A 26,476-nucleotide genomic window follows, 5' to 3' on the forward strand; every position below is an offset into this window, starting at 1 on the left:
TATAATTATGGTTTGGAAATACCTTGTAAATAAATTTAATCATAAAATTACTGAAATAGTCATGATTACTTCTGAAAGCAAACTGAAAAAAATCAAAAATAACAATGATATAAAATTCATTTATTTTTGAAAGAGGCCAAATCCGAGAGTCCCTACTCACCCAAAACTTTATGAGGAGGAGAGAAATGGTGATTCCACCATGTATTAACTCAGCACCTCAGTCATAGCATCCACTCTCTCACCAGCTCCTGGTATGTGACACACAGTGTCAGGGATCAGGATTGGAATGGAAATGATTCAGTAGCACTAAAGTCTATGGGAAAGGTTGTTGTCTGGGAAAAACATGTGATGAAGTAGTTAGTGATTAAATTGCTACCTGTAATTGCATACTGACCTCAAGTGGTAATTTTTCCAGAAAAAGAACTGCAGTGTTTGGCCTTTTAAAACTTATTTCATCAACATAAAACTGACTTTATTCTTTATTGCCATAATATATTTAGTTATTTGGGAATTATGCATTACTAAAGTAAGGCAGATTTATGATGCTTTGAGATGGCTCCAGGAACTGAATAAAATTTGTAAGATTAAATTCAGGTTTGAAGGAGAAGACATCACTTTATGACTCCTTTATGTTAGTCAACTGACCCATTCCCCATAGAAGCCTATACAACAAAACTTTGTTTCACTTGCTTTTGCATCTGTTCGACAGAGGAACAAAAATGCACTTTAAATTGAATGATTTCCTAAACAGCATATAAACTAGATATTTTTCTACTGGGAAGTTATAATTCATTTGTCTGACATGTATTTTCTTTAATGAGGTCGTTTTGAATGATTCTCATAAATGTTCAGTCTTTTAAAATGCAAACTGTGTTTTGGTGCAGTTCTGATGTGGTCCTCTTTGCAAATGATGATGCAAACTAATAACTTACAATTAGAAGAAATGAACAGTAATGAGACTACTATCTCCAGTGTTCCTCCTTTTTTTCTGTATAATATGGTGTATAGGTGGTTTAACAACACATTAGAAGAGAGGAGAAGAGGAGACAATCAATACACTGCACTCACCAAAAGCCATAAGTGAGGACAGGAGTTTTAATGTATTTTTCAAAAAGTAAACATGTGCCATACCTTTTTAAAAATTCCATATACTCAGTATGCTTGATGAGGCCTGTCCTCATCATTATTGTTTGAAAACATTGCCGATCAATAGCCCAAAGTTTCACATTTACGAGAGCTGGAAAAAACAAGACAAGGGGAAAATTTAATTAGCAAATCTCAAATGTGAAAAACCTTTTGTGAACTGCAGAGGAAATTAATTATTCATGAGAACATGGAAATTACTAGCTTTTACAAACTTAAACTATTAACATAAAAATAATCTACTGGGCAATGGACTGAACATGCATGATCCAAAAATAGATCTAATTTTACTCAAAGATCTCATCATGGTATGTGGGTTTTTGGGAAAATGCCTTAGGAAGAACTGTGCTATCAGAAAGTGTTGGAGTAAATGCACATAGGAAGTTTTTACCGTATATGGTGAATGAAAGGAACAAAAAGGACTCTATTAATCACTACAATAAGTTATGTCATATACACAATTACTGATACCACATGATTTGAGAATTGTTTTAGACATATCCATGATTTAGAGGGAACAAAGTTAAGTAGGATTTGATCCTACTGCCATCAAAGTAAATGGTAAAATTTCCACTGGCATAAAAGGGTTTTTCAAGAACCCTGTCCTACTACGTCTTGATGTAAGAACACCTTTAAAGGGGATGGGGAAACCTGCTTTAATGAGGATTTACCCCCAAAACTTTGGTTTCAGTGTCCATGACAAATTCCAGTATTTCTCAGTTATGGATTATTAAAACACATCATATACTTTATAGCAGAAGTCCCCAACTGGGAAAGAGGAACACTTGTGGTCCACAAAGCACTTTCATTCATCCACAGAGAGCTAGCTGGTCTCATGGTGCTGACTCTCTTTCCTATTCTCATCTATCAAATTGCATTATGAGACAGCTAAAACTGAATTAAATATTTTTCTTCAGAGGCAAATGCTGTAGTTGCCACAGGGATGTCTCACAATCAAAAAGGAGAGGGAAGAAGGTCTACACAACTTCAAATAGGAGCTGAGGTGTCTGTATAGCGGCCATGAGACAACCTCTGTATTAAGAAGCACCTATCGTATGATATTGTTAAAATCCCTCATGTAGACAGATTAAATGACCATCTGTAGAAATTATTTGTGAAAGATTAACAGTGACTTCAGAAAATGTTCACTACAATGAAAAGTATTACTGCTGTTGCATGTTCAGACAATTGTACTGTCTTATGAAATAGGAGTGCTCAATGTGAGAGAGGAAAAGAAGTTGTCATATTAAAGTTGTATTCTCACTTGAAGTGAAAGCACAGATGCAGGCTCCAAAATGGTCCTGTGAGAGTATCAACTCTGACTTGGTTTAGACAATATATTCGAATTTAATTTTACATACATTAACTTAGAAACTTGGCTATACAAAAATTTCTAATGGTGCTGCACTTAAATAAGAATACATAGGGAAGCAGATTTCCTTTTTAAAAAGAACCACTTCTACTTTTGCTTTTGGGAAGTAACTCAAGCAAACTTCATATCCAGTAGAGATAGACTATGGGAAATGGAATTAGGCATAAAAAATTCACAAATATTCTTGTGAATAAAAGCCATCAAATCACTTAGCTGATATTCACATCTCCTTTAATTCATAAACATTCATATTTGTAAGTTTTATCAACTATAACATTTGCAGAAAGCAAAAGCATCACAAATACCAGCTCAAATATTTATGAGAAAATACATACCTGCAGTGCTGTAGTGGCCATGTTGAATTTTTTTATTATTTTCACATTAGATTAGATTAGTATATAGGACAAAATTAGAAAATCCAACACACAAAATGAGATTAAACTAGCTAGAGTCATAAAGGGTAATAAGAAAACATTCTACAAATATATTAGAAACAAGAGGAAGACCAAAGACAGGGTAGGCCTGTTACTCAATGTGGGCGGGGGAGAGGGATGACAATATCAGAAAATGTGGAAATGGCAGAAGTGCTAACAGACTTTTTTGTTTCAGTTTTCACCAAAAAGGTTAGTAATGATTGAACGTCTAACATAGTGAATGCCAGTGAAAATGAGAGAGGATCAGAGGCTAAAATAGGGAAAGAATAAGTTAAAAATTACTTTGACAAGTTAGATGTCTTCAAGTCACCAATGGCTGATGAAATACATCCTAGAATACTCAAGGAGCTGACTGAGGAGATATCTGAACCATTAGTGATTATCTTCGAGAAGTCAGGAAGACAGGAGAGATTTCAGAGGACTGGAAAAGGGCAAATATAGTGCCAATCTATAAAAATGAAAATAAGGACAACCTGGGGAATTACAGGACAGTCATCTTAACTTCAGTACCCGGAAAGATAACACAGCAAATAATTAAGCAATCAATTTGCAAACACTTAGAAGATAATAAGGTGATAAGTAAGAGTCAGCATGGATTTGTCAAGAACAAATCATGTCAAATCAACCTAATAGCTTTCTTTGACAGGGTAACAAGCCTTTGGGGGGGTGGGGGGTCTAAGTGGTGGATATGGTATATATTGACTTTAGTAAGGCTTTTGATACTGTCTTCCATGACCTTCTCATAAACAAACTAGAGAAATACAATCTAGATGGAGCTACTATAAAATGGGTGCATAACTGGTTAGAAAACCATTCACAGAGAGTAATCATCAGTGGGATTTCCCAGTCAAGCTGGAAGGCCATATCGAGTGGGGTCCTGCAGGGATCAGTTCTGGCTCTGGTTCTGTTCAATATCTTCATCAATGATTTAGATAATGGCATAGAGAGTATAATTATAAAGTTTGCGGAAATACCAAGATGGGAGGGGATGAAAGTGCTTTGGAAGATAGGATTAAAATTCAGAATAATCTGGACAAACTGGAGAAATAGTCTGAAATAAATAGAATGAAATTCAATAAGGACAAATGCAAATTACTCCACTTAGGAAGGAACAATCAGTTGCACACATACAAAATGAGAAAAGACAGCCTAGAAAAGAATATTGCAGAAAGGATATGGGGGTCATAGTGGATCACAAGCTAAATATGAGTGAACAATGTAACACTGTTCATAAAAAAACGAGCATCATTCTGGGATGTATTGGAAGCAAGACACAAGAAGTTATTCTTCCACTCTACTCCGTGGTGATTAGGACTCAAATGGAGTATTATGTCTAGTTCTGGGTGCTAAATTTCAGGAAAGATGTGAACAAATTAAAGAAAGTCCAGAGAAGAGCAACAACAATGATTAAAGATTTAGAAAGCATGAGCTATGAGGGAAGATTGAAAAAATTGGGTTTGTTTAGCCTGGAGAAGAGAAGACTGAGGGGGGACATGATAATGGTTTTCAAGTACATAAAAGGTTGTTACAAGGAGGAGGAAGGTAAATTGTTCTTGTTAACCTCTGAGGATAGAACTAGAAGCAATGGGCTTAAATTGCGGCAAAGGCGGTTTAGGATGGATATTTAGGAAAAACTTCCTAATTGTCAGAGTGGTAAAGCACCGGAATAAATTGCCTAGGGAGGTTGTGGAATCTCTGTCATTGACTAACTTGCTCTTAAAAATCTCCAGACATCTGTTAGGGATGGTCTAGATGGTCCATGAGTTCAGGGGACTAGACTAGATGAGGTCCCTTCCAGTCCTACGATTCTATGATTCTAGATTAATTCAACAAGTATGGAGGTGTGCAGGTAATCTGTGATCAGTAAAAGGGGCTCAAGCCTTCATATAAAGGATAGGTTATCTAAACATCATGAGGGAGAAAATACTGAATGTGTCTTCAAAAATCAATTGAATCTCATCTGGCATCACACGCTACTTACCTTCATCATAATTATATAGTTATTGCATGATGTCATTACAGAGCAGAGTTAAGGTTGTTTGGGTGCCTTAATTGTGCACTTCCCTATCTTAACATTTTGGATTTCTTTTAAGTTTAAGCTTAACTCTGAATTTCCCTAGTTAATAATGCTTGGATTTTGAGATAATTATAATATCTCTAATATATTTTATGTACTCTCGACCATAATTCCATTTTTATTTATTTTTATCTGGGAGTTCTCAAAATAAGTTCCTATGTACTCCAAATTCCCAATTCTAGTCAAATTTAATTGAGAATGTGATTCGCCTTTCTGCTAGGCATCATTTCTTTTCCTAAACAAAACACATTGCTCTCATTCAAATGGAAAATTGTCAACATCAATAAGAATATAAAGAGACAGTAAAGAATTATAGTGAACTGAATATTGAGACATTCTGAAGGCAACAAATATTGCCAAAACCATATGAGTCAGAGTCCAAGAATGAAAATAAAATATTAATGTGAACAAGAAGAGAGTATGCTCACTCATGATTTTGTAAGTGCATAGTTCTGTGGATCTCATCTACAGAGGTGCAGAGCATCCACAATTCCTATGACTTCTGAAAATAAGGCCCTGCATGTTTAGGGTGACCAAATGTCCCTGAAAGCCAGTAATGCTCAAGGATTACACATTAAAACACTTTAGACACATGCAAAATAATACAATTAAAGTCTCATGTAGACAAGGAAGCAATTGTTTTATCTGTTAATAGTTATTAACAAATACAATAAAATTCTTGTGTAATTGTCATTTACACAGTCTGAATTAATCCAACTCAAATATAGGTCTTTACATCAGCCTGTATTTTATATGTGTGTACCCTACATCATGTCAATAGTAGTGGCTGACATCACATTGTGGTCAAAAGGGAAGAGAAAATGGAAACTGCTGGTAACAGATGAAATTGCTGCGACTTCGGGCTTGTCTATAAGAGCATATAGATTGTAGATTTGGGATTTGAATCAAAGCACACTAATGAACTGTTAGGGTGCATCAGCAAGTTCCACAGGGACAGTTAGTATGCAGCAGACTATTGCATGGTAGAGTCACATCCCAGCTTCATGTGATCTAAATGTTCATGTAGACCAGCCCTTAATTCTTGGCAGATATGAGCTTGTGTTACAATTTCCAGTACATTGTTGAAAATCAGCTATGTACAATTTTTAAAAAATATCATCACTCTTTTTGGATGAAAAGTACATGTGTGCATCATCTGATTATTTAGACCCTGAAATTCCCTTATAAGTTAATAAGCAATGAATATTTAAATCATCAATCTTTACATTTAATATCTTCAATATTTAAAACTTCAATCAATCTATAGTGATGAGAGCTCTTCAACATACAGATATAATTGAATATACTTCCATTTTTATTTTGTTAGAATGTCTGTTATGTTAGTACTGTGACCATTATTTATTTATTTATTTGTTTATTTATTATGATGTCCTAATCCAGGGGTCAGCAACCTTTCAGAAGTGGTGTGCCGAGTCTTCATTTATTCACTCTAATTTAAGGATTCGTTTTCCAGTAATACATTTTAACATTTTTAGAAGGTCTCTTTCTATAAGTCTATAATATAGAACTAAACTATTGTTGTATGTAAAGTAAATAAGGTTTTTAAAATGTTTAAGAAGCTTCATTTAAAATTAAATTAAAATACAGAGCCCCCCGGACCAGTGGGCAGGCCCCGGGCAGTGTGAGTGCCACTGAAAATCAGCTCGCATGCTGCCTTTGTCACCCATGCCATAGGTTGCCTACCCCTGTCCTAATCAATAGGAATGACATTCACTTGTTACAATGGTTAATTAAAAAATGTGTTATCTCTATAATGAAACCACTGTAAGAAGCGTTTACAAGGTTTTAGACTCTCCAAATTGTGTTGTGAAAGTAAATGCTTAGACTAGATCTGAAGTCTTTTTGACTTTAAAGACAGACATTCAAGGGCTACATTTGAATATTTAGCTTTTTGTTGTCAAATGTATATGAACAGTCTGCTGGGTGATGTTGGACAAGTAACTTCCCCTTTTTGTGCCTTAGTTTCTCCAGCTGTATTGATATTGATCTCTTGTGTAAAGTGCTTTCATATCTACTGATGACGAGCACAATATTAAAAAATCGGTATTACTTATTTATTATAGTTACCAATATATTTCTGTACAAATAGTGCCATACACACCAAGTAAAAAAAAGAAAGCTAATATGAAATTGGCATCTACTTTTTAGGTGTTTGAATCTCTCCGCTGAAAGATACAAGTGATATAACTAATTTTTATGGAGGTTATTTGCCTCCTCCAGAAGAAGGGGAGGGAATATTTGCATGTTGTTTAGCAAATCAATAGGAAAAGTCTGAAGAATGCCTCCCTGTTCTCCATTCTTTGCTGATGATGTTAGTCACTTTGTTTCATCCTCCATGTTCAGCAGAATCCTGCTGCGTTAAACTCATTAGAAGCAGGAAAAGCTGTCCTTCTAAAACAGTCACTTTCTTTTGGAAATGAAAAAGCAGAAACTCAAAAATTTAAGTGATCTCATCAGTCTGGCAATTTCAAAATTGTTTGTATTTGGCACATTTTATGGTTGTTATTTAGCTTTCATGCTGAGATTTCCACTGCATCTTGAATGTATGGATACTGTATGGTGCTGAATAGCAAAAATAGTGATGGAGTGAATATGGAATTAGTGGATAGACTGTGTTTTCATACGTTTTATGTTGGATTAAGAAGTGACTTCAAATTTTGCATTAAGCTTTCCATATTTTGTATTGTGGAGTTAAAAACATTCACCCACTTCCTGTTCCTTAGAAACAATGAAAATTCTTATAAGTATGTGAAGCTATTTTAAGGTGTAAATCTAATGCTATTTAAAGAAAATTAAAATGTTCTGCTATGATCAAGTAATTTGATGTCAAACTCTTCAATAATTTGTTTTTGTTTTTAAAGATATGCTCCAGGAATTATTTTGGGGAAGTTCTATCGCCTGTGTTACACTGGAGGTCAGACTAGATAATCACAATGGTCTCTTCAGGCCTTGGAATCTATAAAAAACTACTAGTCAGTTCTCAAAATTAGACCACAAATGAATTTTTATCTATATTTCTTTTATAAAACTTCCCTTCCAAATCTTAATTCTTGGTGCAACATGGTTGCTAAGTTAAAAATCAAGCCAAGAAAGTTTTGAAGATAGTAAGGAAAACATTTTAGCAAAATCATTTTTTATATTCATTTGTTAATGTTAAATTACAAGAGAAACTATTTTATAAACAATATTAAATTTCAATCTACTCAGCCACCCCCTTCTTTTTTCCCCTTTCAAAACTGTAGTTTCTGGCTCTATATTGTCCACTTAATTACTTGAACATCAAGATGATACCAACTGACAATGTCCTCCTTATGACAACCACAACAGTACTTTGATTATATTAGTTAAGAAACATTTTCTTCTTCCAGATTTTATTGTTGGGGATGAGAAAGAAACAACTATTGAACATAACCAAAAAAATTTAACAACTCCTCATCTTGCAGTATAACTAAATCCGATGTTTACTGGATGTGGTGCTTAACCTTCTGAAAGACATTCCATCCTTCTGATAAGTAACTGTCTCTTTTTTACAGATTTCTAGATTCAATCTGAGAACTTGATTTAGGTGTTCAGGCCTTGCTATTCTTCCCTGTACATCTGTGGACATTCAGGCACGAACCCTTCCTTGTGATTTTAAACAGAACAGTTGGAACCAATCAGAGCCTGTGGAACATGTTATAGACTTTCATATCACAAGCACGGCTGACAATATACTTTCATAGATACACAGATTTAAGTCCAGCAGGGACCATTGTGATCATCTAGTCTGATCTCCTGTATAACACAGCCCATGGAACATCCCCATAATAATTCCTTGAGTATATCTTTTAGAAAAACATCCAATCTTGTTTTAAAAATATTGTCAGTGATGGAAAATCCACCACAATTCTTGATAAATTGTTCCAATGGTTAACTACCCTCACTGTTAAAAATGTATACCTTACTTCCAGTCTGAATCTGTCTAGCTTCAACTTCCAGCCACTGGATTGTGTTATATCTTTGTCGGCTAGAATGAAGAGCTCGTTATTAAATATTTGTTCCCCATGTAGATACTTAGGGCAGGTCTTCACTACGGGGAGGGGGGGGCGTGGGAGTCGATTTAAGATACGCAAATTCAGCTACGTGACTAGCATAGCCGAATTCGACGTATCGCAGACAACTTACCCCACTGTAGGGACGGTGGCAAAATCGACCTCTGCGGCTTCCTGTCGACGGCGCTTACTCCTACCTCCGCTGGTGGAGTAAGAGCGTCAATTCGGGGATCGATTGTCACGTCCCGACGAGACGCGATAAATCGATCCCCGAGAGGTCGATTTCTACCCGCCGATTCAGGCGGGTAGTGTAGACTTAGCCTTAAAGACTATATTTAAGTCACCTCTTAATCTTCTCTTTGTTAAGCTTTGTCTCCTTTAATGAAGCCCCAGGCAAGGAGCATAACAAATCAAAGGCCCTTACCTCAGGACCCATGTCCCAAAATAAATGTTAAAACAAAGTCTCTGTGCCTGGTCAGGTTAACCTTCCAGGGCTGGAAAGAAATCACCATATTTAGTCTATCTGTGATTGAATTAGTGCACTAAGAATAGAACAAAGAACGAGAAGTACTTGTGGCACTTTAGAGACTAACAAATTTATTTGAACATAAGCTTTCATAGGCTAAAACCCACTTCATCGGATGTATGCAGTGGAAAATACACTAGGAAGATATATATGCACAGAGGACATGAAAAAATGAGGGTTGCCACACTAACTGTAACGAGAGTAATCAGTCAAGGTGGGCTATTATCAGCAAGAGAAAAAAAAACTTTTGTAGTGATAATCAGGATGGCCCATTTCCAGCAGTTTTTACTTTGTGTAATGACCCATCCACTCCCAATCTTTATTCAAGCCTAATTTAATGGTGTCCAGTTTGCAAATTAATTCCAATTCTGCAGTTTCTCGTCGGAGTCTGTTTTAGCAGTTTTTTTGTTGGAGTATTGCAACTTTGAGGTCTTTAATTGAGTGACCAGGGAGGTTGGAGTGTTCTCCAACTGGTTTTTGAATGTTATAATTCTTGACATCTGATTTGTGTCCATTTATTCTTTTGCATAGAGACTGTCCGGTTTGGCCAACGTACATGGCAGGGGGCCAAACCAGACAGTCTCTATGCAAAAGAAGTGGGTTTTAGCCCATGGAAGCTTATGCTCAAATACATTTGTTAGTCTCCAAGGTGCCACAAGTACTCCTCGTTCTTTTTGCTGATACAGACTAACACGGCTACTACTCTGAAACCTAAGAATAGAATGTAGCTGTAGGCTGTGGGATGGACTGGCCACCCCAGAATGTGCCTGTCAAAGACCCTAGGCACATACTCAGCGTCACTAGCCCATCCTGCTGCTTGAACTGTTGTGGTTATATCTATTTTAAGCATGCTAGTTTGATCAGAGATAGCTTCTATCTCCTTGAACTAGGAATCACACCCCCAGCTCAAAATGTAGACGTACCCCAAGTGTCACAAAGGTAAATGCAAAGAAAGAAGATAAAATGGTGGAGTTAACTGAAAAGATTAAGCGATAACGTGCTATGCTAGTGTCCGTCTAAATTAATTTATGTCCCGATAAACTTCCTTTATTCAAACACTGCATATGAAAAGAAATGTGATTTTTATATTTTCTGATGAAATTTTCTTAAAAAGTGTATTTTTCTCCCAATCAAAGTCAAATCTCAGAGGGCTCGCTGGATAGAGGATCACAAGATTTAGGACTTGGCGACATGGGGAAACGGCCCAGAATAGCTCTTGGGATGTTCTAAAACATAAAAAAAGATCGGTTAGAGAATGTCTACGCTGTAGCTGGAAGTGTGCTTCCCAGCTTGGATAGACAGATGTGAGCTAGCTCTGCTTGAGCTAGTGCACTAAAAATAGCAGTGTAGCCAGAGGTCGCACAGGCAGCTGCTCAGGCTAGCTGCTAAGTACATAGCCGGGGAGGTGGGGATGGGGAAATCAGGTTTGTACTCAGATGGCTAGCCCAAGCCACCACCTGTGCTACCCTTGGCTACACAGTTATTTTTAGCATGCTAGCTTGAGCAGAGCTAGTGCATATCTGTCCATCTGAGCTGGGAAGCACACTCCCAGCTGCAGCGTTGACATAGCCTTTTTGCAAAATAAGAGTGTCCATATGAGGAGCTAGAGCAGAATGGCTATTGTACTTTAAATTCACACCCTAGTTTATTTTGCAATAGCTTCACCATGCAGACAAACTCCTACTGATAAAACACTAAACAGTTGTAATATTTTAAAAGAAGCTAAATTCTTGAGGCTGCTCATACAGTACTTACAATCTCTTATCTATTCCGATTTTCATTTGCTTAGTGAAGCCTTTCAATTTTTTCCAAGGATCACTGAGTGACTCAATCACAAATAAATTACTACACTAGCTGAATATTTTATTGGCATTGAAATTTTCTCATTGCCTGGGATAGTATATTGGGTTCATGTTCTCAGTGTAGCTTTTAGCCTACTGTGACACACAGGGCCATTTGTGGATCACCATTCTGTCAGCAGCTCTGGTCATGCCTGACATACTTACTGCACCTAACACAATGTTGTCATAATCTGCATCTAAAAGATGACAGGTCATTGGAACACTAATAACTCACTGATCATTAATATTCCTCTGTAATGTATGCACTGGATATGAACAAAAAGTTATGAACATGTGCTAAAATTAAGTTTTTAAAATGTGTTTGGCAAGCAACGCATAAGCCAGTCTGCCCTTGCAAAGGAACATGTATTTGTTTGTTTGTCCAGCCTGCTCATCGGAAAGACACAATGAAGGTCTATTTATGTATAAGGTAAACAAAGTTATTCTGCGGGGGATTAGACAGCATGGCATCTACACCCCAGCAGGAGGGAGAAATTTTACCTGGGCTATAGAAACCGGGGGTCTGAACATCAAATAGTAACATCATCGAATCAACTGCTTGTGTACAATATTACTGTATTATAAAAGGGTACCAAGTAAGGTCTTTTCTGAAATCTAATGACACACTGGTGATGAATATGATTGTGAAAGATATGCATGTATTAATACTATATGAGGAAATATGGATACTTAATGATATTATGCTTTAAAATTGGTGACCAAAAACAATGGAAGCCCTATTTACATACAAATCAGCTGGAGGATGGGAAGCCCACAGGAAGGGAAAAACAGCGTGATGACATCCTGAGTCTGGGTATAAAACAGTAAGTTTGGGAAGATATAAAATGAGAGAGGAGAAGCCATTTTGGCATCTATCACTGGACATACACAAGGGGCCAGAGCTCTTGCAAGCTGAGAAAGATGGGTCCTTCAACCATGGAGGTTGAAGTCGCTACATAGAAGATTTGTAAGGACCTTGAACAAAGACTGTAGCTACTTAAGTTAGGTCTTAACCATTAGAAAGCATAATTTTACTTTTGTTTGCTTGTAACTCTTTCTAACTTTATTCCTTCTCCTTGGTATCATTTAAGCTATGTTCTTTTGTTAATAAACTTGTTTACAACTCAGATCTGTATGTGAAACAAAGAGTATATTTACTCTAGTTAAGTTAATAAGCTGTGATGTGCTTTTGTCTCTCTAAAAGTAGCAAACAAACCATATTATTATTTCTCTGAGTATTCTAGGAAAAGGCTGGAAACTTCAGGGCAGACAGTATAGGGAAAATTTGGAACTGGCAGCATGTTGGTGTATCCCCTGCATGTGGTAACTGGGTTACAGAGATTAAAGTGGGGACATTGCGATGTAGGCGGGCTGCTGGGGTCAGAGCACTGAACCAGGGCTGAAAAGTACACAGACACTCAGGATACTGCATGCTTGTATGCTGGGCTGGAAACATCCTGACAAAAGAACCACAGCAACAGAGCATTTTGAGGCACTAGGGATTACAGGACAGGTGCTGATACCACCCCTCACTGGTCTGGACTATGCCCTTGAATGTAACATCTTCCATATCCAAAGAGTTGTTTAAATGATCTGTGAGTAGCATGATGAAGCTTATATAGGTAAACAATAGGCACAATAAATATTAGCGTCTTCAGGGTTGTTTTGGAAGCAGCAAGTTGTAAAACTTTCCAACAGAAATTTAAGCAATTTCCCTTTTCTTTTTTTTTTAATCATAAGTTTCCAAGGAATTATTGTAAAATTACTTTGATCTAGGATACCTTGGTTTTCAGCTACTCATGGTATATAGTTTATATCTTATAAAATAATGATGAAAAGCATATGCACATCTAACTAAATAGAAGCACCACATTAAATTATTCTACCTTTCCAGATACCTCATGAATGAGCTACCAGCAGACTCAGGGGCTGCTAACAGGGAGTTTCGCAAGGGAGTTTGGAAGGGGAGCAGGAAGGGGGCGAGGGTCCCTTGCTGGTTCCATCTGTTTTCTCTTGATTCCCCTTAATACCTATAAAGTAACTACATTCTAACTGTTTGCTTAAACAACCCTTTCAGCTGACAGGGGGCTGCAGACGGGAGTTTGACAGAGGGAGGCTTACGATGGTTAGGAAGACCCGCAACACCTGTGCCAGCACTGCTACTGTCTCCTCCACCTGTGCCTGTAGCCAGACAGAGTGCCTAAGCATGGATGCCTCTACCCAGATCCTGGTGTGGTTTTGCAAAGACTGTAACTTGCAATTTCCACTTACTGATATCCAGGCTGGGGGGACCATCCAATGTGAAAGGTGCCTGCTGGTGGAATCTCTCAGGCAGCAGGTGGGAGAGCTACAGGAGGAGGTGGCTAGGTTGAGGAGCATCCGTATCCACAAGCAATTCCTCGACAGTGTCCATGTGGAGACAGCTGAGGTAGCTGTCCCAGTACACAGGACTGCTGATACACCACTGGTGGAGGAGGAGATGGCTCAGGGTGGACACTGGCAGCTGGTTACTTCTGGCAGCGGGCAGTGCTCCACCCTTGCTCCGAACCCTCCTGCCGTGGTTATAGGTAACCGTTATGCTCTTCTTGATACAGGAAAGAAGGAATCACTCCCTACAGTAAAGGAGGAGAAGCCTCGTACCCCTAAGGCTGCAGAGTCTGCTGCCACCACTGCGAATAGGAAACGTAGGGTAGTGGTGGTCGGAGACTCTCTGCTGAGGGGGACGGAGGCGCCCATCTGTCGCCCTGACATTTCATCTCGGGAGGTATGCTGCCTGCCGGGGGCCCGTATCCGAGACGTTACGGAGGCATTGTCGAGGATTATCCGGCCCTCTGACTACTACCCCATGCTACTCATCCATGTGGGCACAAATGATACTGCGCGGTGTGACACTGAGCAGATCAAGAGTGACTACAGGGCTCTGGGAGCACGGGTGAAGGAGTTTGGAGCGCAGGTGGTATTCTCTTCAATTCTTCCTGTCAAAGGTAGGGGCCCGGGCAGAGACAGATGCATCATGGAGGTGAATGCCTGGCTGCGAAGATGGTGTCGCCAGGAGGGCTTTGGCTTCCTAGACCACGGGATGCTATTCGAGGAAGGACTGCTAGGCAGAGATGGCGTTCACCTTTCGAGGAGAGGGAAGACCCTATTCGGACACAGACTGGCTAACCTAGTGAGGAGGGCTTTAAACTAGGTTCGACGGGGACAGGTGAGCAAAGCCCACAGGTAAGTGGGGAACATGGAGACCGGGGAAATGAGTCGGAAACAAGAGGGAGTGTGGGCTATATTGGCAGAGAGAAAGGAGAGTCAGGAAAAAACTGGGAGGAAAGATCAAACCAGTATCTTAGATGCCTATATACAAATGCGAGAAGTATGGGGAATAAGCAGGAAGAACTGGAAGTGCTAATAAATAAATACAACTATGACATTGTTGGCATCACTGAAACTTGGTGGGATAATACACATGATTGGAATGTTGGTGTGGATGGGTACAGCTTGCTCAGGAAGGATAGACAGGGGAAAAAGGGAGGAGGTGTTGCCTTATATATTAAAAATGTACACACTTGGACTGAGGTAGAGATGGACATAGGAGACGGAAGTGTTGAGAGTCTCTGGGTTAGGCTTAAAGGGGCAAAAAACAAGGGAGATGTCATGCTAGGTGTCTACTACAGGCCACCTAACCAGGTGGAAGAGGTGGATGAGGCTTTTTTCAAGCAACTAACAAAATCATCCAAAGCCCAAGATTTGGTGGTGATGGGGGACTTCAACTATCCGGATATATGTTGGGAAAATAACACAGCGGGGAACAGACTATCCAACAAATTCTTGGACTGCATTGGAGACAACTTTTTATTTCAGAAGGTTGAAAAAGCTACTAGGGGGGAAGCTGTTCTAGACTTGATTTTAACAAATAGGGAGGAACTCGTTGAGAATGTGAAAGTAGAAGGCAGCCTGGGTGAAAGTGATCATGAAATCATAGACTTTGCAATTCTAAGGAAGGGTAGAAGGGAGAACAGCAAAATAGAGACAATGGATTTCAGGAAGGCAGATTTTGGGAAGCTCAGAGAGCTGATAGGTATGGTCCCATGGGAATCAAGACTGAGGGGAAAAACAACTGAGGAGAGTTGGCAGTTTTTCAAAGGGACACTATTAAGGGCCCAAAAGCAAGCTATTCCGCTGGTTAGGAAAGATAGAAAATGTGGCTTAACCACGAGATCTTGCACGATCTAAAAAATAAAAAGGAGTCATATAAAAAATGGAAACTAGGACAGATTACAAAGGATGAATATAGGCAAACAACACAGGAATGCAGGGGCAAGATTAGAAAGGCAAAGGCACAAAATGAGCTTAAACTAGCTACGGGAATAAAAGGAAACAAGAAGACTTTTTATCAATACATTAGAAGCAAGAGGAAGACCAAAGACAGGGTAGGCCCACTGCTTAGTGAAGAGGGAGAAACAGTAACAGGAAACTTGGAAATGGCAGAGATGCTTAATGACTTCTTTGTTTCGGTCTTCACCGAGAAGTCTGAAGGAATGCCTAACATAGTGAATACTAATGGGAAGGGGGTAGGTTTAGCGGATAAAATAAAAAAAGAACAAGTTAAACATCACTTAGAAAAGTTAGATGCCTGCAAGTCACCCGGGCCTGATGAAATGCATCCTAGAATACTCAAGGAGCTAATAGAGGAGGTATCTGAGCCTCTAGCTATTATCTTTGGAAAGTCATGGGAGACGGGAGAGATTCCAGAAGACTGGAAAAGGGCAAATATAGTGCCCATCTATAAAAAGGGAAATAAAAACAACCCAGGTAACTACAGACCAGTTAGTTGAACTTCTGTGCCAGGGAAGATAATGGAGCAAGTAATTAAGGAAATCATCTGCCAACACTTGGAAGGTGGTAAGGTGATAGGGAATAGCCAGCATGGATTTGTGAAGAACAAATCATGTCAAACCAATCTGATAGCTTTCTTTGATAGGATAACGAGCCTTGTGGATAAGGGTGAAGCGGTGGATGTGGTATACCTAGACTTTAGTAAGGCATTTGATACGGTCTCGCATGATATTCTTATCGATAAACTAGGCAAATACAAATTAGATGGGGCTACTATAAGGTGGGTGCATAACTGGCTGGATAACCGTACTCAGAGAGTTGTTATTAATGGTTCCCAATCCTGCTGGAAAGGCGTAACGAGTGGGGTACCGCAGGGGTCTGTTTTGGGACCGGCTCTGTTCAATATCTTCATCAACGACTTAGATATTGGCATAGAAAGTACGCTTATTAAGTTTGCGGATGATACCAAACTGGGAGGGATTGCAACTACTTTGGAGGACAGGGTCATAATTCAAAATGATCTGGACAAATTGGAGAAATGGTCTGAGTTAAACAGGATGAAGTTTAACAAAGACAAATGCAAAGTACTCCACTTAGGAAGGAAAAATCAATTTCACACATACAGAATGGGAAAAGACTGTCTAGGAAGGAGTACGGCAGAAAGGGATCTAGGGGTTATAGTGGACCACAAGCTAAATATGAGTCAGCAGTGTGATGCTGTTGCAAAAAAAGCAAACATGATTCTGGGATGCATTAACAGGTGTGTTGTGAGCAAGACACGAGAAGTCATTCTTCCGCTCTACTCTGCTCTGGTTAGGCCTCAGCTGGAGTATTGTGTCCAGTTCTGGGCGCCGCATTTTAAAAAAGATGTGGAGAAATTGGAAAGGGTCCAAAGAAGAGCAACAAGAATGATTAAAGGTCTTGAGAACATGACCTATGAAGGAAGGCTGAAAGAATTGGGTTTGTTTAGTTTGGAAAAGAGAAGACTGAGAGGGGACATGATAGCAGTTTTCAGGTATATAAAAGGGTGTCATAAGGAGGAGGGAGAGAACTTGTTCACCTTAGCCTCTAAGGATAGAACCAGAAACAATGGGTTTAAACTGCAGCAAAGGAGGTCTAGGTTGGACATTAGGAAAAAGTTCCTAACTGTCAGGGTGGTTAAACACTGGAACAAATTGCCTAGGGAGGTTGTGGAATCTCCGTCTCTGGAGATATTTAAGAGTAGGTTAGATAAATGTCTATTAGGGATGGTCTAGACAGTATTGGTCCTGCCATGCGGGCAGGGGACTGGACTCGATGACCTCTCGAGGTCCCTTCCAGTCCTATAATCTATGAATCTATGACTCCAAGTCTGGATATTGCAAAGAGTGCTATGGAGGGAATGTACTTAGTTGGATTATAATAAAAAGATAAGTAACTGCACTCTGAAACTCTTCTGTTCCAATTTCTAATACTGGTGAGTAAGAATATGAGTTTATTCTAATACTAATGGCTTCTCAATGCTTAACCTAACTAAAATCTATAGTAGTAAATTATCATCCAATATTCTGCAAAAGGTGTAATAATTTTATATTTGAATGACTAAAGATAAAACTATGCTGCAGAGACCCAGGAAAACATTAATGCATTTTTTTCAGTCAGGCAGAGACTACAATTGATCTTCAACAAAATAAACCAAGAATCTGCTTTTTTCATTTTCTCTGCTATTGGGAAACATTGTCAGTAACCAAAACTGATAAAATTCACAGAAAGTTATGAAAACAGTTCACTTATTGCATTCCAGGGACTGCACCTCACCTTTTAGAGCACATCTACGCTGCAGCTGGGAATGTGCTTTTCAGCACGAATAGATAGACATGCTAGCTCTATTCAAGCTCGAGTGCTAAACATAGATGTGTAGTTGTCCAAGTACATATTCAGAAGGTCCAGTGGGGTTTGTACTCAGGTAACTAACCCAAGCTGTCACCTGTCCTGCTCCCAGATATGCTCCCAGTTGTAGATTAGATGTACCCTTACATGTCCAAACCTCTCTAAGCAAAGAGGGAATAAGAGGAAAGGAAAAGGGGAGAGAATCAGAACACCAAAGTTACAGTGAGTACAAAAGCCATTCTGCCAATGGAGGACAGGATGATCACTGAATGATGCACCTCCATAGCTCCTAAAAGGAGCTATTGTTCATGTCAGGCTAGCGTGTGTTGCAATACTTAGTATAGAATCATAGAACAGTAGGAGTGGAAGGGACCTCAAGAGGTCATTTAGCCCAGTCCCCTGCACTCATGGCAGGACTAAGTATTATCTAGACCATCCTTGACAGGTTTGTCTAACCTGCTCTTAAAAATTTCCAGTGATGGATATGTGTGTGCTGGGTATATGACTATGGTTTCTAAACAGCAGATACCCTGTTTAATTGTGGCCATGGAATCCCAGTGGGATTTTTAGCTCTAACTACTGCTGTGTTAGAATTCTATCCCACTTGTGCATGGGTGCACTGAGGGCAGGTGTCAACACCCATTACTACTGTGCAGGATTTGCCTTGTAATTACAGGGGAAGTCGCATCTTACGCGGGGGTTAGGTTCTGAAGTTGCGCGCAAGGCAAAAATCGTGTATAGTCAAACACTCATTGAGTGGAATGGCGAGTGGAATCACCCGCACTACAGGTACAGTATTTAAATTGTTATTTTTCTCTTTTTTGTTTTGTTTTGCCGAGCGCATATAGTTAAAATCACGTAGGTTAAATGCATCTATGATGCGACTCCACTGTATAAACACTTCACAATAATCATCCTCAAGAGAAGTAAGAAGTAAATTTTTACAAGCCTTCTGAAACTATTTAAGTTTAAGCAGATAATAAAGGCCTATGTTAGGTTGAGCTGGGTTAGCTTATGGGTTATTCCATTTACCCAAGCTTTCCATTTCCTACTTTGACATTTTAATCCTTTTTGTTTAGTTCTATGAGATAAATGTTATCTCCAGACAGTTGAGTTCAAATGTCAGAAATGTATACATATGTGCATCACAAAACCATGATACACTCTGAACGGGAGTATCAAAAGAGCAATGTTGCTCACTTGGAATAGTGATGGTAACTGCTGTTCAAAAGTAAGCCAAATGTTTGAATATCTGGAGTGTTACAGGCATATATGAGATATTATCCAATTTGATATGTACGCTTTTTCAATAAAAAATGAAAGCCTATCCTTTTCTGTAGGCACAGCACTGATAGATGCACTAAGAGCTGTGCAGAGAGGAATGCACTGTGTCTGCCACTGTTATGGCGTTGCTCTTGGTAGTGCTAATGGGCTTATTTTCTTAAGGTCTCACTGTATCACCCAATCCATTTATAAAGAGGAAAATAACATCAATTTTAAAAAGCAATTGTGTTTGTCTAATATCTTACGCATACAAGTTCATCATCATCACATGGACCCACGGAAAGGAGGCCCTTGAAGAATTCCACCTGGACTTCAACAATTTCCACCCCACCATCAACCTCAGCCGGGGCCAGTCCACACAAAAGATCCACTTCCTGGAGGCTACAGTGCAAATAAGTGATGGTCACATAAACACCACGCTATACTGGAAACCTACTGACCACTATACGTACCTACATGCCTCCAGCTTCCATCCAAGGCACCTCACACAATCCATTGTCTACAGCCAAGCCCTAAGATACAACCGAATTTGCTCCAACCCCTCAGACAGAGACAAACACCTACAAGATCTTTATCAAGCATTCTTAAAACTACAGTACCCACCTGGGGAAGTGAGGAAACAGATTGACAGAGCAAGACGGGTACCCAGAAATCACCTACTACAGGACAGGCCCAACAAGGACAATAACAGAACACCACTGGCCATCACATACAGCCCCCAGCTAAAACCTCTCCAGCGCATTATCCACGATCTACAACCTATCCCGGAAAATGATCCCTCACTCTCACAGACCTTCGGAGGCAGGCCAGTCCTCGCTTACAGACAGCCCCCCAACCTGAAGCAAATACTCACCAGCAACTACACACCACACCACAGAAACACCAACCCAGGAACCAATCCCTGTAGCAAACCTCGTTGCCTACTCTGTCCCCATATCTACTCTGGCGACACCATCAGAGGACCCAACCACATCAGCCACACCATCAAGGGCTCATTCACCTGCACATCTACTAATGTTATATATGCCCTCATGTGCCAGCAATGCTCCTCTACCATGACATTGGTCAAATCGGACAGTCCCTCCGCAGAAGAATAAATGGACACAAATCGGACATCAGGAATGGTAACATACAAAAGCCAGTAAGTGAACACTTCAATCTCCCTGGTCATTTTATTACAGATTTTAAAGTCAGTATCATTGAACAAAAAAACGTCAGAAACAGACTTCAAAGAGAAACAGCAGAACTAAAATTCATTTGCAAATTTAACACCATTAATCTGGGGTTGAATAGGGACTGGGAGTGGCTGACTCATTACAGAAGCAGCTTTGCCTCTCCTGGAATTGACACCTCCTCATCTATTATTGGGAGTGAATTATATCCACCTTGATTGAATTGGCCCTGTCTACACTGGTTCTCCACTTGCGAAGTAACTCCCTGCTCTCTATGTGTCAGTATATAATGGCTGCATCTGTAACTTTCACTCTATGCATCTGAAGAAGTGAGGTTTTTACCCACGAAAGTTTATGCCCAAATAAATCTGTTAGTCTTTAAAGTGCCACTAGACTCCTTGTTTTTTTACTCATACAAGAAGCTGCCACTTCCAAAACATTGAGAATAAAAAGGGGGGAAAATGAGAAGGGGAAAAGGTCCTAAGGCCTCAGCAGTAGCTTGGAAAACCCCACAGATGGGCAAAAAAGTGAGTTCCAACATTGGACTCTGATCCCTCTCTCACTTGTGGTAGCATATTACGCTTCATCTGAGCACATATTTTTACACATCTATGTTGTAAACTGCTTTAGGGTTTTTTAAGTGATGATAGGAGCATTAGCCTGTGCTATATATTAATGCATCATACTACCTTCTTAGGGTTCAGTTTTGCCCCTTTTTTTAAAAAACCCATGTACTTAAACCAGGTGCTATCCTGCACTCTATAGGAGGCTCACATTACTGTCCTTTGTGTCTTGGCAAATTTGTTTGTCTTAATATGGCTGTGAGCAGGATTTCCATATGTGTATTTTGTGTAACTGAGGTCATTATTTAACTCATATATTCACCCATCTAGGAGTAGTTATTTTCAGGGTGAGTTTAGTTGTATTTACTAAGTACATAGGGCACAGCCTCAGCTGGTATAAGTTGTCATAGCTCCACTGAAGTGAGAATTTATACATTTAGAGTCCGCCCTCTGTCTGCTGGCAATGTTGAGGAGAAGCAGGAATCAGCCATGCTGGGATACAGAGAGGTAAGCAACAGGGTGGGGTTGGGAAGGATATGGGGGAAAGCGGGTAGAATGAACTAGAGGATGGGGAGGGGAAGGAGCAGGAGCGAGGGGGAGGGATAGAAATAGAGAGGGAGAGGGAAATAGTAGTGGTTGGAGATGTTGGAGAGAAGGCCATTGGAGGACAGAAGCCAGTGGAAAGGGGGAGCAGAAGTTGGGAGGACAGGAGCTGAGGTTAGACAAGAGCAGAGGGTGAGAGGTGCAGGTCACGGAGGATGGGAGCAGATGGGGAGGGTGCCAGGAGTCAGGGCAGAGTGATTCAATATGAGCAGTGGGAGAGGGAGGGTGGGAGGCAGGAGCTGGGGGTCGGTGGTGGGGGGAATAGGAATTAGGAGACAGCATGTAAGTCCATGAGCTCAAGCTACTTTTTCCACTTCAGTAGAAAATATTAGGACGGCCTGATTTGGTCTTTCTCAATAAAATCTCCTATTAACTTCAATGGGCATTTCTCCTACATAAAAACAGCAGAATCAGGACCTGTAACAACATGGTTAACATTATCTTAGAAACAATGGGTGGAATATAAACTCCATTGATGTCAATAGCAAAACTCCCACCGACTTCAGTGGAGCCAGAGCATCACTCAATAAATTTGGAATGTCCTGACTTTTGTATGCTTGATCTCACAAATTTAATATTGTGATTATAATTTTTTTCCATAAAATGTCTAAGTTTTTAAATGTAAGTAAAGAAGAGCTAAGATAAAAATAAAAGAAAAACAACACTGAAGAAAATCACGTTTTTTTAAATTTAGAATGTCTCAACTGAAGGAGTCTTTTATAAATGTTTACTTAATTGATGCATTCTCGTATTTAAGTCTCCTTAATATGTGTTTCAATTAAAGTATTTTTATCATACCTGTCTTTAACACAGGTGGCCTTATGTGACTGGGTAGTCTGCCCCTTAAGGGTAATAGTGGCTAGTGGACAGTTACATTAATTTCTTAAGAAAGGTTTTTCATAACTATTTATGCTGGAATCACCATGCTTGCTAATAGTGCTGACACCACATTTAATTTAGATGGGATGGGAACAGATCAGACAGAACATGTGATAACAAACACTGTTTTAGATATTGTGTTATCTCTGAGATAAAATGCGGAGGTCAGAAGAGGTCCCAAGGTCTTGGATGCACAGCTACATAAACAAACTAAGAATGGATTAATCCAATCTGACTGCCAACATGATAAATTGATAAAAATAAATATTAATAAAAATCTAAAATAAAACATTTTATATAAGCAGGTTTAACACAAAACAGCTTTCTACTGGAACTTCTTTGGTCAAAGAGAAAGGATATGACTGAAGGAAATGTATGAAGTAAAAGATTTGTTACATAACAGGAAGAATACACAGAAGGCGCAAAATCCTCTTCATAAGGTTTTAGCAAACCCAGTCAAAGTATTTTTTTTTTTTTGGTACAGTGTAAAATGTACAATTGTGTATAAGCATTTTTTGTCTGATTACCTAACATTAACTCTAGCTCACATTTGCCTATATCCTTTTTCCACCACCCTTTTCCTAGGATAAAATTATTTATAGTTTAAAAAAAAAATCAATTTCAGTTCTGTGGTCTTATCATTAGCTAGAGAGACATCATATAGCTCAGGAAAGACACAGAGGTCTGTAATGAAGTATTGGAGAAATGACTCCGGGTCCAAATTAAAATCAGAATTTCAGTTTATCTTTAATAATAAATTAGTAAATAAATAGCATATTGCAATTGGTATTTAATTATAATTATGGTAATATAATTCATTATTAGACTTATTTTATTCCCTTCACTGAATCACACTGAAAAATTGGGCCAGCTCCTTCTCCCATTGAAATCAATAGGTCTGAGTGTACCATTAAGAAAAAAACCTCAAAAACAAAACCCAAAGATACAATCCATCTTCACTCTTCCTCTACTTATTTTTTAAAGGAAAAATCCTGGCCTCAATTATACCTATGGAACCCCGTTGAGTTTGGTTGCACAGATATAACTGAAGGAAGAATTTGGCCCTGTATCTACAACATATTCTCTGGTGCTATAGGGATATTTGTGACACAGAAGCCCATTAGTGCAAACTGGCAAAGGGCTCAATACTCTGTTTCAGCAACTCCTAGCAGGCCTAGCAAAGTCACTGTACCCAGCACACTGCTTTTGTTACCAATCAGTGAGTGAGGAAAAAGGACAGTGCTTTTTGCATTCATGAAAGGTGAATCCCAGCAACATTGGTTGGTGACACTGGGAGACTGCTTTAGGTGAGAAACCATTTTTGACAAGGATTTTAGCCTGTTAAAGTTAAGTTTAAACTCTAAGAGCATGTTATATTTTTGTTTATATGTAACCATTTCTGTTTTCATTATCCTTACTCAATATCTCTTTTATCTTTAATTTGATGATAAACTTATGATCGCTGTCATGTTATACTGTTCCCTTGGTGACAGCAAACCTGGTGATTTATGTGAGCATCCATTGGCAGGGGCTGGATGCTACAGGGAGATGATTTCAGAGGGAAACTGGAGCAGCGTTAATCTGTTGTTAAACTGCAAGTCAAGGGCTGGCAGAGCCCTGAGGAGACTGTGGTATCATGGAGCTGACAAGTATCAGGAGGTGTTAGTCTGTATCCACAAAAACAACAAGGAGTCCGGTGGCACCTTAAAGACTAACAGATTTATTTGGGCATAAGCTTTCGTGGGTAAAAAACCTCACTTTTTTGTTTTTATGAAGCTGACACTCCATCAAGCAGAAGCAAATCTTCCTCTCTCAGTCCTTATAGTGGGGCGGCTGCCCCACTCCCTGAGAGTATGGGCTGCGGCAGGCCAGTGGACCTGTGCAGATGCACAGCCAATGGGAGAAGGGCTTATTGGGAGCCAATCAGGGCCCAGATTGGAGGCAGCCAATCAGGGCCAGGCTCAGCCCTATAAAAAGGCTGCTCAGGGTGAGAGCAGGCAGTCTGTCCCAGGCCTTTGAGAGGGAAAGGTCTGTCTCCAGAGGTGGGAGACTAGCACCGCGGACAGCGCAGTGCTGGCCAGGCTCGGGGAGCAAAATGGGAGCTCTAGCCTGAGGCCTGCCAGGCCGCAGGCCCTGAAGGGAAGGGCATAGCGGGTGCACGGGGCCGTAGGGGAAGCGGCCCAGGGAAGTAGATAGACGGAGGGAAGAGGTCCAGCTAGTGAATCACAACTTTCTGCACCACCTATTCAGATCTGATCAGACTTGATTCCTCTTTGCTTCTGAAAACTCTTGATATCAGAACAAAAGGTGGAATACCTGCAGAGAGGATTAAGTCAAGTGCAATTGACTGATGGAAACACTGTAGCCCCAGTGAAGTCAAGGCAAAATTCCCGTTGACTTCAGCAAGGCTGGATTTCATCTGCAGTGTGGAGATCAGTATTTAAAAGATTTTAAATAATTTATGAGGACAATTTTGGATCAGTTAACTTCTATACTGTCAATATTAGGCATAGTTTATTGCTACATATTACATAGTATCATAGAATTTCCATTACCAGATCAAATCATTTATCCATGTAACTAGCATCCTACCACCACCAATAGTCAGTACCAAATGCTTCAAAGAACGGTTCAAGAAATTTCATAATGGGTGGTTATGGAATAATCTGGCCACAGGAAAATATCTGTCTTTAAATTGATTCTTTTTACATGCCATCAGCATGTCACCTCATGCATCTCCTCTGTAAAATATATAGTGTTAATCTTTTTTATTTACCTCAGATTAAAAGTCTTTCCATGTTTTTAATTAAACTTTCTTTAAACTGAAAAATATTTAAGAAAATGTACTTAATATAGTACTGTATGTGTTTGTAAAAGATAAACTGAAATAATGACAGTGTAATTAACTAATTAGTAAAGGATCTGCTAAACCTCTGTATACTACATTTTAACTAGTCAAAGTGGTTTAAAACCACAATGAGTATCATAAATATGCAATTTTAAGCTTATGGGAAACTGGTACGGATGGTACCAGAGATACATTAGTAAATGAGCCTCCAGCTTTCTCTAACAACAAACATTTTGTAATTCTACTGTGAATATATGCTGTGTGCATTGCTGTTTTTTCAAACTTCAGGCTGCACAAATCATCTGTGCTAGCGCTGCTGAAAGAGTAGATTTTTCCACACTTCATATTTGAAAATTATGCAAATCTTGTACTTCAGGAAATGATCTCTGGCGACAGTAGAGTAGGTTAGCTAGTAAAACAGTAAAAAAGACAAGTCTAGTACAATGGATGAACATGGTCTTTAGTCTCTTTGTTTCATAACCTAATGAGTCACTGCTGCCAAGGACTGAGAAAAATAAAAGTGGGTCGAATATATATTTGGTCCCATTAATTTTCACAGTATTTGGGGTATTACTCATTTAAAGTATAGGAAATACCCCAATGCTGTGGTATTTTTCAGTATGGTAAACAGCAAGGTTGAATTCCTGGCCCCATTGATGTAAATCACTAACTTCAATGGGCCAAGATTTCACCCAAAAACTTTAAAAGCACTCAGTATAGCTGAATAATTTTGAAAATTCTTTAAGTGGTGATGCTTTTGAGTGGGGATGGATATAACGTTAAACTGTTTCTTTTTTCTCTCCTCCCTGCTTCCCAGAAAGTCAAAAACATAGCTGCCGCACCCCCTGGCTTGAAGTGTTTTCCTTCATACAGGGTTTACAGTTTGGTTCAATGGCTCTCAGCACCCCCACTATACACATTGTTCCAGCACCCTTGCTCAAAAGAGTCTGGATCAACCAAGACAGTGCAAGTCATTTTAAAAA

General features: G+C 39.4%; 1 protein-coding gene across 2 annotated transcripts in view; it reads right to left on the minus strand.

Moving 5' to 3' along the window:
* The window catches only part of PRKG1 (protein kinase cGMP-dependent 1), a 925,158-nt gene that overhangs the window by 329,551 nt on the left and 569,131 nt on the right, over positions 1 to 26,476 (minus strand). For both annotated transcript variants that reach the window (XM_054034323.1, XM_054034322.1), the window contains exon 4: positions 1,132 to 1,237. In XM_054034323.1, coding sequence (XP_053890298.1) covers positions 1,132 to 1,237 — 106 coding nt within the window. The remainder of the gene's footprint in view (positions 1 to 1,131; positions 1,238 to 26,476) is intronic.

Source organism: Malaclemys terrapin, chromosome 7 (assembly GCF_027887155.1).
Source record: "Malaclemys terrapin pileata isolate rMalTer1 chromosome 7, rMalTer1.hap1, whole genome shotgun sequence".
NCBI classification, from domain to species: domain Eukaryota; kingdom Metazoa; phylum Chordata; order Testudines; family Emydidae; genus Malaclemys; species Malaclemys terrapin.